Source organism: Sorex fumeus, unplaced genomic scaffold (assembly GCF_029834395.1).
Source record: "Sorex fumeus unplaced genomic scaffold, SorFum_2.1 ptg000024l, whole genome shotgun sequence".
NCBI classification, from domain to species: Eukaryota; Metazoa; Chordata; class Mammalia; order Eulipotyphla; family Soricidae; genus Sorex; species Sorex fumeus.
Genome location: NW_026606081.1, coordinates 15,241,267 through 15,255,970, shown reverse-complemented (window position 1 = coordinate 15,255,970; position 14,704 = coordinate 15,241,267). Strand labels below are relative to the sequence as shown.

At 48.1% G+C, this 14,704-nt stretch overlaps 1 protein-coding gene across 1 annotated transcript in view; it reads left to right on the top strand.

Annotated features, from left to right (window-relative positions):
* The window catches only part of SGMS2 (sphingomyelin synthase 2), a 76,803-nt gene that overhangs the window by 48,721 nt on the left and 13,378 nt on the right, over positions 1–14,704 (top strand). The window contains exons 2-3 of the mRNA XM_056114364.1: positions 8,441–9,124; positions 13,347–13,464. Coding sequence (XP_055970339.1) covers positions 8,670–9,124; positions 13,347–13,464 — 573 coding nt within the window. The 5' untranslated portion in view covers positions 8,441–8,669. The remainder of the gene's footprint in view (positions 1–8,440; positions 9,125–13,346; positions 13,465–14,704) is intronic.

The window sequence follows — 14,704 nt, the reverse complement described above, 5'->3', positions numbered from 1 at the left end:
TCAGTGATGCTCAGGGGTTACTCCTGGCTTTGCACTCAGAAGTTTCTCCTGGAGTTGTTAAGGGGAACATACGGGATGCCAGGGATCGAACCCAGGTCAGCCACATGCAAGACAAATGCCCTCCCCTCTGTATTATTGCTCAGGCCCATGGGATGCCAACTCTTAAGGGATCAGGGATGTGCCTGGAACGGAAGGTTTGGGACAGTTGAAAGCCAGGATTTGGAGAAAAGGGAGACTTTTCACTCAACCCCTGAATGCTGCCAACCTCTGGTTTAACGCCTGTCCCAAAGGAAGTCTAATGGATTGTTTAGTTAATCCTTGGCCTGAGATCTGCTTCCCGCGCTCAGAACATCCTTGCCTGTCATTTCCTCCTCCCTCCCTCCTCACTCTCAGCTCCCATCTGCCATTCAGCCATTCACTCACCTCCCCTTGTGCCTCACACCACACTCAAATCACTCCCAGCAAGTCTACCCCTCTTTTCAGAATATGCTAGAATCAGATCTGATTGTCAGAATTCTACAACCACCAGAGAGATGAATGGCTCAGAACTAGAAGCCAGGGTTTAAGACATCCCGCAGGAACGTCTTGGGAGTTGTGTCTTTGTGGTAGATTTTGCAAATTAAATTTTAGCAAAGGGACAGGAAATAAGTTCTCACCTTATGGCATTGATAGGTTCTTGAAAACCGTAAGCAGAATGTAAGGGCAGACTTAGAGGAAAATAACATCATTTCATTCAACATTGGGTGGGACTATTTCTTCTCGTCAATATTATAGAACAGGGATATTGGAGAAAACCGAGTGTTCCTGTGGTGCCTCTTCGGGTCAGATTTGCCTGAAACAGTTGCCTGAGGCTGAGTTGTCATTCAGCCGTTCTGTGGAGATCGCAGATTACCTTCCCCCTGTGAGCTACTCCCTGTCCCACCACGTATTGTTTTCCAGTGTGCACAGCTAATATTTGCTCTGTGTAAATAAGTATTCATTTCAACAAGTGGTAAGCTGTCTGCCCTGCCACTAAAAGTGGCTTGTTTCGGAGCCCAGTAGAAAGTGCTGGGGTTACTGGTCCTGTGGCCAGCCTCTTCACTACCTGGAGCATGTGGTCCCATGAGCACAGAGCACAGAGCAGGCCGTGGCCCCTGAGCACCACTGAGTACGGCACAAAAACCCCCTCCCCATTTTTTAAATAAAGTGACTGATTTTGTCTTTTATCCTCAATCCTTGGGGCAACCATCCCAGAGGACTTGATGCTAGGGCCTGTAGAGGTGGTGCTGCTCAGGCCAAGCCGCGTCTGGTGGCACTTGGGGGCCACCCGTTCTGAGGTGTTGCTCAGGTCCTCACATCCACACAGGGCTGGGCTTCGTCCCTTTGAATGGTCTCCCCAGCCCCAAAGTAACTTTTATTTTTCAAACTGAGAAAGAAAACAGACCATCTTCCCCCACCCTTATATATCTAACTCATAGTAAATTCTGATGAATCCTATTAGGAAAATCATCTGATTTTTGTCACTTCATGTTATTTAGTTACGAGTTTATTTTTGGAGCACAGCTTACACAGGCTGTGTTAAAACAGTTTGTGCTTCATTGACTGGTTCTTGATCTTGTCGGTGGAAAACAGAAACGTGAGCTATTTTGGAATCCCTGCTGAAGGATTGCTCCCTGGGTAAGTGCTGCACTTTACAGGGATTAGAGAGCTCAGAAAATCCAAACCAAGTGTGGGCTCGTGCTTCATCTTCTAGTTCCTCAGAAACAACTCTTCTCGGTAGGCTGAATATTTCCCCTAGCATCCTACGTGATGATTAACCTATTTTAAATAATTGCATTGTTCTAATCATAGTGGTTCTCAAGTATATAATTAGATTATAAAATAAACTATATAAAATGTTAATGTCCACATGAAAATTGTGGGGTCTGGGAGGGGGTGCCTGGGGCTTATGCAGTGTTGATGCTTTGTCTCAGGCCTCACACGTGCTGGACACGTTCCCTGTGCATGGCACTATCTCCCCATCTCTGTAAAAAGCTCTTATAGGGCATTATTAAGTCATGTTTAGTATGATTACATAATTTTGCAAACATCAATGCTATCTAATTTTATTTTATTTTGGCTTCTTAGGTCACACCCGGCAGTGCTCAGGGGTTACTCCTGGCTCTGCACTCAGAAGTTACTCCTGGCAGTGCCCCCGGGGACCATATGGGATGCTGGGGACCAAACCCGGGGCAGCCACATGCAAGACAAATAAATGCCCTCCCCATTGTACTATCGCTCCGGCCCATTGTCTAAGTTTAGAACATCTTCGTGTCTCCTCCCCATCTCCACCCGGAACCTTCTAGGCTGTTCACAAAGCTGTGGTTCCGCAGATTGCCCGTGCATGGGAGAGAGGAACTATCTTTTTTTTTTTTGCATTTTTTTAATTTATTTTTTATTTTTAGTGAAACACCATGAGGTACAGTTGTAGATTTACAATTTTTTGTGCTTGGGTTTCAATTATACAATGATCAGATACCCATCCCTCCACCAGTGCCCATTTTCCACCACCATGGATAATATCCCTCCCACCCCCATCCCTCCCATCTCACCCTGCCTCTGTGGCAGGGCAATCCCTTGTGGAGAGGAACTGTCTTTTCCCCATCTCTTCTCCAGTACAGGAGGCGCTCCTTGCTGGATTCTCTAGCCATCCCACCTTTTACATTCTTTTCTGTCTCCACAATTGAAGCGATGTCACCAAGCTCCTTTAAAAGACCCCCCACAGCATGGTGGGGTTAGTGGCAGCCTGAAAACTCGTATCTACCCAGAACTCTCACTTTTCTTGGGAAACTAAGTAGCACTGTAGCACTGTCCTCCCATTGTTCATCAATTTGCTCGAGCGGGCACCAATAACGTCTCCATTGTGAGTCTTGTTGTTACTGTTTTTGGCATATCGAATACACCATGGGGAGCTTGCCAGGAAACTAAGTATTTGTACAAAAATACAGGGTTATTCATTTTTTTTTATCAAGTGAGCGATCTTTCCCATTTTTAAGAACTTGTTAGGAAAAATACTTACCACACCTTAGAGCTCTTTCTGAAATATCCCGTAACTCACAAGATGCCTACGCACCAGGAAGAGAGCAGGACTTCAGGTGTTTTGGCCGAAGAGACTTTCCTAAGCTAGCATGCTTGGAGCCAGGTGGTCAGGAATGGTGCAGGGGCTGGAGCAGGTACTTCCCATGCAGACGCCGCGTCCATCTCCACTGTACCAGTGGGAGCCCCGGGCACGGGCAGTTATGCTTCTCCACCCCACAGTTTTCTCTCAAAAAGACTTAGAAAAAGTTACGATGTTTTGGTTTCTCAAAAGAGTTCACAGGTGGGGCCAGAGCCATAGTGTGTGGGAAAGGCGCGTCCTGGTACTTGCCCAAATCTGGTTCAATCCTTGGCACCACATATGGTTGTGTGAGGCCTTCCAGGAGTGATCCCTGAGCACAGAACCAGGAGTTTGGCCCTGAGCACAGCAGGGTGTGGCCCCAGACCTCACCATCCCTCCCCCAAAAGGCTTAGGGATAGAACATTTCTCAGCTTAACTGAATCCTGTAGACATAAAATGAGGTATTTGTTTTAAAAATTTATTAGGATATTTATTAGGAACTAAACGTCGGGACTGGAGAGAAAGTACCGCAGATAGGGTGTTTACCTTGCACACAGCTGACCTGGGTTCGATTCCTAGACCATCCTTTATGGTCCCCCTGAGCACTGCCAGAAATAATTTCTGAGTGCAGAACCAGGAGGAACCCCTGAGCATCAGCGGGTATGAACCAAGGAGCAAAAAAACAAAGAAAGAAAGAAACGTAGATGTGGATTATGGGAGAGACGTAATAAGCCCCTCCCCCACAAGGGAGTGGTGGTGAATCCTATAATAACTTTTTTTCTCACTTTACATATTTTCCCAAAAAATTACAGTTGAGAATTGTTTATTATGTGACCTAGGAGACTTTCTGTGTATTTGTGTGTGTGTGTGTGTGTGTGTGTGTGTGTGTGTGTGTGTTTTAAAAAAACTCATCTTCGGCAGGGGCCAGAGAGAGAGAACAGCATGTAGGGTGCTTGCCTTGCAACAGCTGACCCAGGTTCAATCCCCGGCATCCCATATGGTTCCCTGACCACTGCCAGGAGTAATTCCTGGGTGCAGAGCCAGGAGTAAGCCCTGAGCATGGCTGGGTGTATCCCCAGAAACCAATAGAAAAATAAAAAGTTCATTGTTGATTCTCACATCCTGAGACCCTGACACCCGAGGGACAAGAGAGGTCGGGGTCTCCTGACCTCAGATTCCAGGGGCCACTCGGCACGCCTTCCTGCTCGCCTGCCTTTGGGGAACTCACTCTCCACATTGTGGGTGTTTGTTGGTTGTCACTGTCTAGCTGTGGGCAGGCTGGCAGAGCATCACGCAAGCCCAGGCCTTCGGTGTGGGAAAGATTCCTCAGCCATTTGAGGCGTTTCTCTGGCCCATTTTCCCATTTCTCTCCGATCTTTTCCTGGATTGTTATGAGAATGAGATGACCTAATGCGCACAATACCTACGGCCTCCGTATCGTTTGAATAAAGAACTCTTTATTCATTGTCTGTTTTATTCTGACTAGATATTTTTAATTTAAAAAAATTTTTTTATTTTTTTATTTTTAAATGAATCACCATGAGATACAGTGACAGACTTACAAACTTTCATGCTTATGTTTCAGTCATACTTATTTTTGATTTTTATTTTCTTGAGGGAGGCTGAATTTTCTCTTTTAGGGTATCAGAAATATCTAGTCTTGTTTTGTTTTAATTTTAAGGGTTTTGTTGTTGTTTTGTGTGGATACTCAGGACTTACTCCAGGCTCTGTACTCAAGGATCACTCCTGGCAGTGCCCAGGGGACCACGTGGGGTGCTGGGGATTCACACCTGCCTCAACTGCCCATAAGACACATGTCCTTGCTGTGCTTCCTCTCTGGCCCCAGTGCCTTACCCTCTGAAGCTCCGCCCAAGCACAGCCAGAAGGCAGCAGCTTCTCAGTCCCTCTCCTTGCTGTGTCTCTTCTGTGAGACTAAACTAGCCCCAAGCCAGCACTGCCCTGCAGACAAGCCCCAGGTTTCCTTAGGAAGGTGACATGCCGACTGTCATGTTTAAAAAGACAGAATCTCTTCCAGATAGAAGTTAAACATTTATCTCAGAAAATGTGGTTCAAGCATTTGCAAATTGTAAGTATGGAATAGAGAGACACTAAACTGGAAAAAAAGGCGTAATGGCAGAAATACTTTGTATGTGTCTTACTTCCCTGGGAGATGTTCACAGCAGAGAATGGCCGGTGCGTCTGCCTGTGTGGGTGTGTGACAGCATCCCTCTCTCGGCTGCTTATCTCCCATTGCCACTTCAGCTTCCTGGCGACCTCATCCTCTTGGTAACATTGCAAGAAAATGACTGAAATTACATATTAATATGGTATAGCCGAGATTTTTGCAATATAGTAGAGATAATGGAAAAAGAAACTTAGAAGCAAAATGATGTGATTTCATGTAAGGGAACACACACACACACACACACATATGTTCATAATGCTAATACTTCTTTAGTCCCCAAAAAGGGGTCTTTAAGCTAGATCAGAGGGTCCCAAGCTCTACAGCCTACCAGACGTTTCACAGACAGATGCTCCACATTCCCCTGGAAATCCACTTAAGTGAATAAGAGAGGTCATAGCCAGCAGCACCCATGCTTCTTTGGCCCTCCAGGATTATCCCTGCACACACACACACACACACACACACACACACACACACACACGTAGTGGGTGCCTGTATCCCCACTTTGGGAAACTGCACCAGCTATTAGAATACAGCAGTGAAAACTGTGATCTTGGCATTATCGGAGCATATTCCTACACTTCTATTCCTACTATTGAATATTTCTCCCCCCTGAATAAAGTGGATGGTGAATTTCACCAAAAGTGCCATTTGAACCTGACCCGGGATGGTCATATATCTTTTTACCTTGTGGATTTTAGTACAATTCTTTGTTAATTTTTAGTATCATCCTTTTCCTAATTTGAAAGCTTTCTGGAATAAATCATTGTTCTTAAATAAATAAATAAATAAATAAATAAAACTCACCAACAAAGCACTGTTGGTTGTAATCAAAGTTTCAGGCATTTTTTTCAGGAATTGCTTTCAAGAGGAAAAACAGTCTACAGCAATCTCTAACTTTTAAAATTCTTCTCCTCCTCCTCCTCTCATCTCCAGCCTTTGGCGATATTGGGGGCCCGGGGAGGGCTTTTGCCTCCTTCAGGCCTGTTGATGCCCTGAACTGATAAACTCATGCTCAGGCGTTGAGAGGAACTGCTGTAGCATTGTCCATTTCCCAGGCCCTCACAGGAGGCAGGGGTCACCCTGGAAGGGGCATGTCGTGATCGTTTTCTAGGTGATAAACATCAAATCCCAAGATCAGTTGACACGTGAAAAATATGATTTGTATATTTAATCTTCTTAATGAAGCCCCAAGGAACATATATATCAATCCTGCCACTAATGACGATAAATGGGGCTGGCACTCACCGTGCTCAGACTCCCAGGACACAGAGCTCCTCTCAATTAATTATTTCAGTCATCCTCACCTTGTCCCAGGAGGCAGATGGCGAGAGCTTTCTCTTCAAAAAGGATAATTAATTGGAGTTTCTTCTGCTCTACATTCTGCATTCTAGAATGGGGCAGCAACACTAGCTACCCCATGTGAGGGCAGGCCTGGGTTTCAAAATCACAAGCTCTTGGGCCAGTGCATGCCAGGCTCTAGAGGATGTGGAGTGGGGGGCTTGTGAAGGTGGCGGGTATTTGGTTGCTGGTCTGTTGAGATGCTCCGAGTGGCATAGCCCAAAGCCATACCAAGAGACACACGATGGCTGAGATAGCACTCTGCCGCCTCCAGGGGATGTGGTAATCCATGGGGGTGAAGGTTGGTTTTTAGGACTCTCTTACCAAAGCACCTCCTGGTCATTCTCATTCTTCTCACTGCTAGGGGACCCCTGGGGGTCCCCCATTTAGTGTCAAGGGGCTCTGGTCCTTTCTTCTTGGTGTGGCCATGTCTTGGGGTTTGAACGAGCGGCCAGAGAGAGAGGGGAATTGTTGGAAATTCTGAGCCCCACCCCCACTCTTCCTTGACCTCCCCATTTCCCTTCAGGGCAGCTGTTCTCCTGTTCGCTTTCCTCAGTCCTCAGCCACTTTACTTCTCTCTCTGTGCAGCTGGAGGTTCCTTGGATGAGTGTTCAGGTTGGAGGGTGTGTGTGTGTGTGTGTGTCTTAAATAATCTTTTGAATTGCCCCAGTGCTGCGGAAGACTTTGAGAAGCACAATAAACACTTGTGGTTGATCTGTTTGCCCTCCCCCAACTACCAGCAAATATTGGCTGTCCATATTGACTGTGCCATTTTAACTCTCCCCTTTCATTCCACAAAGCCTTAGCTGTCACCCCCCTCTCTTGCCGCATGCCTGAAGTCCCCATGAAAGGGAGAATTTTAGATGTCCTCAGGGCGGGGACTTGTTTCGAGGTTTGGAACCTCTTCAGGTGGCGGGAGCTGCAGCCGGACTGAAATTAGCGTGGGTATAATAAGAGCATCAGTGCTGGGGCAGCGCAGCCAGAAACCCCAGGGCAGCCTCGCCCAAGGCAGCCTTTGCTCATGACAAGTCAATGCTGTCGCAGGGGTAAGTGCCCAGACGGTCCTCTGGCCTCCTGTTGGGTAGATGTGACACTCGGTATCAGAAATACTGCTTGTAGGAAATCATTTTCTTCTTCTAGCAACCAGTAGAATTTGTCCCCTAAATGAGATGCAGCTAACTAAGCCTTGGCGTATTTTCACGGGTGGGTTGGGCCTTGTGCTGGTTTCATAGCGTCTCTGCAGGTGGAGGGGCTCTCGTGGAGGCAGTAATCTAAGATCTCTTGAATGTGTGGGGTTTGAATTTACTCCAGAAAAGTGGCCACTTAGAAAGACTCCAGGTTTCCCAGGAGAAAATGAAAACCCAACTGTCGGCAGATGCAGAGAACACCCGCACCCTGTGGCCCAAGAGCTTTGTTCTCCTTCTTGGGGGCTCAGGACAAGATGCGTCCGGGGAATGATGTGTCTCTGGGAGGTTCTGGCTTATTATGACTTCACGGATAGCAACAAGGAAGTGCTTGCCATGTTGGGGTTTGACTTTTATTTAAAGGAATCTGAAAGGAATTGATTGTTAAAATGTTCCCACTGATCCTGACATCAGCTCATCAGGAGACAAGGATCCCCAGGTTAAACGATTCAGATTCAGACCAGTGAGCTCCACCTCGGCCACGGGAGCGATGTGGTGGCGATGTCTTTGTAAAGCAGCGGCTCTGGTACTTGTTTCTTCTTGGTGCTTGTGCTCGGGAGGGCTGACAATTGGATGAGCGCCTTTGCTGAATGGAATTTTGTTTTGTTTTCACAGGTGGGATAAGAACATCCTCTGGGGACAGAAAATTGGTTTCCTTTCTCGTAAGTGGCTCCTGTAGTGCGGAGAGGAGCTGTGATTAGACAGCGCTGCCCCCGCCCTGTTCCAGGAAATGCATGCCAAGAGTCCATGTGGATCTCGGAAATAGACGGACTTCAAGAAGTCAGGGGTCCACACCGAGCAAGAACTTTGCCACCTCTCTTTTGATTCTAAAAACAGTGGGACCATGGATATCATAGAGACAGCCAAACTGGATGAACACATGGAAAACCAGACTGCAGACCCCGCCAGCACCTACACAAGACCTGCAGAGCCCAGCGAAGAAGAGAACAAAAATGGCCCCGGGAAAGCTAAGAGCTTACCCAACGGACTGCGGAAAGGCACCAAGAAGTACCCGGACTATATCCAGATCGCTATGCCCACTGACTCGAGGAACAAGTTCCCCTTGGAGTGGTGGAAGACGGGTGTCGCCTTCGTGTATGCCCTCTTCAACCTCGTCCTGACCACAGTCATGATCACAGTTGTCCACGAGAGGGTCCCTCCCAAGGAGCTCAGCCCTCCGCTCCCGGACAAGTTTTTTGATTACATTGATCGGGTGAACTGGGCGTTTTCTGTATCAGAAATCAATGGGATTATATTAGTTGTGCTGTGGATCACCCAGTGGCTGTTTCTAAGATACAAGTAAGTGTGGTCTGGTTTGGGGGAGGGGAGGCGGTGGAGAGGAGGGGTTGCCATTCCTGTGCGTTTAAGAGAGCAGATACGGAATGGACTTGTCTTTCTTGGTTTGAACTCGAAACTCTCACCCATCTATCTCATGGAAGCAAGTGGCCCAGAGATCTCTCACCCTGCAAAACCCAGCCCTAGAAGACAAGCATTTCTTGAGCTTCCTGGTTGAAAGTCGCAGCTGTACTTGAAAGGATCAGGTCCTCTGTGTGTGTGTGTGTGTGTGTGTGTGTGTGTGTGTGTGTGTGTTGGGGGGGGTGGTGATTCAGAGATTGTGAATTTAAGGTCTAGTTCTGGTTTTAGGCCCTATTGTTATGCATTTTCATGATAAATCAAGACACCGGGGCAGAGAAAAAGCATTCACCCTGTGCGTATTGCCTGAGGCTTCTGCCAGGTGGGCAGGGGCAATGCCAGGAAGCTTTTCTTCCATTATTCATTGCCTGATGACTGACCAGCTGCAGCCAGCGCTCGGCAGAGGCTTGCTTCCACTCAGAAGCCCTCTCTGTATATTTCGTTTTCTTTCTCCTGTTGGCCTTCGGTCACAGCAGTTTAAGAAACCAAATTTAAAACTGGGTCTGTGTGGTTTGGGTTTTAGATTTCTAAAGTAACTGAACCTTTGGTTCCCTGAGGCCCCTGAAAGGAGCTTTCAGTTGGCTGGGTTGGTTCCAGTCTTCCCGATTTGGAATGGCAGGAACCAGGAAGAACGAAGCCAGGTACTTTGGCTTTGATGACACTTTAAAATAGGCCGTGGCTCTGAAGTGGCTATTTCTGCTTCCCTGTGGATTCTGACTCCTAGTCCATAAAGAAGAAGGCCTCTCAATTCCTCTTTTCTTCCCATTCATCATTCAGAATTATGCTCTTCGAGTCTCGTAACTGAGGCACCCAAATCGAAGAGGGGCAGAAACAGCACCCACGAACAGAGGCTCTCGGAAATAGAAAGCAGACAGACTTGTTGGAGCAGTTAGAAATTTTAATGGAATATTGGAGATTAATGCCACATAATCATTTTCAGAAGAGAGAAATTATACTATCTTGTTCTTCCAATTGGTGGTTACTTTAAGATCAGAAAAATTTAATGTCTTTTGCCCCAAATACACGTATATAGTTTTGAAAATTCATTCCACAAACTGAGTCACTCCTGGGTATTTACCTTAATATGTGTATGTTTATTTAGTCAGTACAAAGATGTTTTTATTCCCTCTCTCTTTCTCCCTTTCTTTCTTTCTTTCTTTCTTTCTTTCTATCTTTCTTTCTATTTCTTTCTTCTCCTTTCTTCCTTCCTCCCTCCCTCCCTTCCTTTCCTTCGTTCTTTCTTCCCTTCTTTCTTTCTTCCCTTCTTTCTTCCTTTCCTTCTTTCTTTCTTTCCTTGATTTTGTGGCCACTCCTGGTAGTACCCAGGGATTACTCCTGGCCCTGCACTCAGGAATCACTACTGGTGGGCTCAGGGAACCATATGGGTCACTGGAGATCAAAGCTGGGTGGGCCGCATGTAAGGCAAGTGCCATCCCTGCTGTTCTATTTATCTATGTTTCTTTAATAGGTGCGAAGAAACCCCCACTATCAGTTATTTTGCTTCATGCTAAAAAGCAAAAAGGATGCCTTTCACACTTTAGCACTTTTCTAGTATCTGGAATTGATTCTGATTATAAGCAAGTCTGTTTGGGCTGAAGATGCTTGCTTTATCCTTTAAAGCAACACTTTATATATGTGGGAGAGATTTTTTTCAGGGTCTGGTAAGTACCTGGTTTCCACCCTGAAGCACAGTCTTAATTTATTGGAATCTTTGTCACGAAAATTTTGTTAATCGCTTCTCTGGATTTCACCCTGCCAGGGTGGTTCAGTGACCATACGGTGGCCACATACATCAGAGCTCTGGTCAGCCCACCTCAAAAACATTTTGGAGATTACACTGATTTTCCTTTCTCCTTTTGAGGTAGTGTTGGATGTTACATTTTTATAACTTGTGGAATTATTTTTTGGAGTAATTTTCATAACTTTGTTCAAACATCTCAGCTGCATGAGAAATTCTGCTCACTTTTCTCTCCCTTCCTCCCTTCTTTCCTTTCTCTCTCTTTGCCTCTGTTTTTCCTTTTTCTCTCCCTCTCTTTCCCTTTTCTGTCACATCTCTCTCTGTTTCTCTCTCTCTCAAGCACCTACAAAGAGCTGTAATGAAGGGACAGGGCTATGGCTCCAAGAAGTGGAACATAGGCCGGCATGTTCTGAACCCAATTTTCAGTTTGATCTTCACCTTTGGGCACTTCTGGGTGTGACTTTTGTTAATTTAAAAAATAATAATAAAGGAAAAATAAAAAGCACAGGCACTCCAGGGGGAATCATTAGCAGTTCTCTCTCTACATAAGACTGTGGCGGGGATCTTATACCTTCTGCTGCTTCTCTGAATGGAGCTGAGTTCCGAACGCTCAGGGAGTAGAGCTGGGTAACTCCTGCTTCTTCCTCAGTTCTGACGGGTGGAGCATCACATAGTGCTGTATTAATCTGAGACGGCTCAGGAGTCGAATCATTTCTCAGAGAACTAAGAGGAGAGGCTTAGCGCTGCTGCTGGCCTGGGTTCAGCCTGGGGAGGACAGAGCTGGAATCACATGGCCATGGAGGAAATGCTCGATGGCAAAGAAGTGCCTGCCCCATCCATATTTCCACCCCAAGAAACTTAAGAATATTCCTAAAATAGCTACTAGAGAGGGCTGGAGCAATAGCACAGCAGGTAGGGCAATTTGCCTTGCACGCAGCCGACCCGGGTTCAATTCCCAGCATCCCATATGGTCCCCCGAGCACTGTCAGGAGTAATTCCTGAGTGCATGAGCCAGGAGTAACCCCTGAGACCCAAGTGAGACCCAAAAAGCAAGAAAAAAAAAACTAGCTACTGGAGACAGGCAGCCAAAGGTACATTTGTACATAATCCTTTCGATCATCAGTTTCGTCTTTTTCGGGATAAGACCTTAATTCATGCCAGAACCCCCCAGTCTCGAGTCACTGAAGTCTGTCACATGCACGAAACTGCCCGTTTTCCCGTGAGTGCTCGGGAAATAGGAGCCTATTTACATACTAAAGAAGTTGCCACCAGTAACTAGGCTGTTCTGGACCCCCATGGCTCCATCCTAGAATCTTAGACCCACTGTCTTAATTCTCAGAGGTAAAGGATACTTTGTTGCCAGAGGGAAGGGGACCCTGAGGTCTTGGTGCCCCACCAGCAGGCAGAGGACAGGGGTGCAGAGTTGCCCCCTAGAAACGCCGCCTCCAGTGAAGGACAATGGGGCAGAAGCCCAGGAACAAATGCCAGAGCGTAGAACTGCGGGGAGGGTGCAGGCCATGCACACTGCTGACCCGAGTTCGATCCCCGGCATCCCATAGAGCCCCCCCCCCCAATCACTGCCAGGAGTGATTCTTAAATTCAGAGCCAGGAGTAACCCCTGAGAATCACCAGGTGTAGCCCAAACCCAACAATAACAACAACAACAAAAACAAACCAAAAAAAAAACAATAACGACAAAAACCAGACAACTAGTCCACCAGAAAGTCAAGTGAAGAAAGAGTTGGGGGAATTTTTGGTGGGGGAGTGAGGAGCTCCTTCGAATCAAGATCAAATAAAATAAGTGTCGATTAATTTACAGCTTTGTGACTAAATGCCCTTAAATGCACAAGGGGCATCTGGGCATCTTCAAAGCCCATTCTGTGGGCATAGGCAGGCTGTGAACACCATGTGCATCTCCCCGCGGGCCCCATTATGTCCCCTCTCCCTGGCTCATTAGCTTGGCCCCTGGGGAAGGGCCCCTGGGGAGGGGGGGGACCCACTGCCTCTTCTCCCAGCTCTGTCCCAAGGGCCCCGGCTCGCTCTCCTTTGGGCCCCTGCCTTGCTGTCTGGAGGGTGGCGGCCTCCCTGGGGAGCTGTGGGACCCTCAGTGTAGAGGAGCAGCTCCTGTCCGCCCTTCTGGGCCTCAGCTCTTCGCCACTGTACCCTCACTGACACACAAACTCAGCGCCGGAGCCTGAGTCCAGGGATAAAGGCACTAGCCTTGCACGGGGCCAGCCCCGGGGTTCTGGTTCGGTACCCGGCACTACCAGGAGTGACCCTCTGAGCACTTCCGCTGTGCCCCTTCCCCCAAGAAGAAACAAACACTCCTGCTTGACTTGTTTCTCCCCTGCCCGCTTGCTTGTGCTTTAGGTCCATAGTGGGACGCAGATTCTTCTTCATCATCGGGACTCTGTACCTGTACCGCTGCATCACCATGTACGTCACCACGCTTCCCGTGCCTGGCAACCACTTCCAGTGTGCACCGAAGGTAAGTGCCAGGGTCCCCACTCGCTGTCCGCCGTCCAGCCCACTCACAGCCAGCCAGCTGAGACCCACGTGCCTCTTGTTTCTTGGTAAATGTATGGGTGGAAATTCACGTCTGTTCATAAAATGTACTTCACTGCATGAAAAACTGAGTCACTCGAGGTCCAATTGGGTACCTGACATGTTGCTTTTTCACCTTCCCATTTGCCTGTTCATGCCAAATTCTCTATGCTTACAGGAAGTGCTGTGGTGGTGAAATGATCCAGCTGCCACCCTCCTCTTCCTCCTCCCCCTCCTCCTCCTTTTCCTCTTCCCCCTCCCTCCTCCCCCCTCCCCTCCCCCTCCTCCTCCTCTTCCTCCTCTTCCTCCTCCTCCTTCTCCTCCTTCTCCTCCTCCTCCTCCTCGTCCTCCTCGTCTTCCTCTTCCTTCTCCTCCATCCCCCCCTCCTCTCCTGTGGGGGGCTCACAAGAGATGAGTTTGTGATCCTGTGTCTCATGGTGGTGAGTCAGATGGAGACAGGAAGGCTGAGTGAGGCTGAAGGGGCTGTGAGGGTAGGCTCTGCTTCCTAGTCAGTCAGAGAAAATGTCTTCAGTATTTCGGGGAGGCTCCCAGATAGTACCCAGGATGCCCCAGGGCCCCACCCAGTGGCGCTTGACCCACCTGATGGCCACTCAATGCAAGAGCCGAAGGATACGGCCTGCTCAGACCTGCAGTTGGAGCTTCCTGTGCCACCCCAGTGGTGGTCGGGGACCTTGAGGGAACACCCAGCAGTGCTCAGGGATCCCATGGAACAGGGATGCACCTGGCGCCTGCCCTCAGCCCTGCACCGACTTCATCATTCCTCTTATTGTGCCAGGGGCCGATCCCAGGGGCCACATTGCTAATGTGAAAACTCTTGGACAGGAACCGAAGTGAGGCCAGGAGGGAGCCAGGTGGATGGCAGAGCTCTCCACTACCAAGCAGCTTTGCTGGGGTTCAGGGAGAGGCTGGTGGCCACTGCGGCTGCCCAGATAGGGAGGGCTGAGGGGGACCACACACCCCACGCTGTCTCTGTGCCCTGTGCCAGGGACTTAAGCTCGGGCACTTGTCCAGCTCAGGGCCCGCTTTGAAGGTGTGGCCAACAGGACGTATCCTTAAGTTGGAAATGGCTCCAGAGCAGGAAATTCAAGGACGATCCCCCTGTTTTCAGTGGTAGGAAAGAGCAAGGGCCGTTCTGAGGCACAGGGGTGAGGCAGATGCTGGAA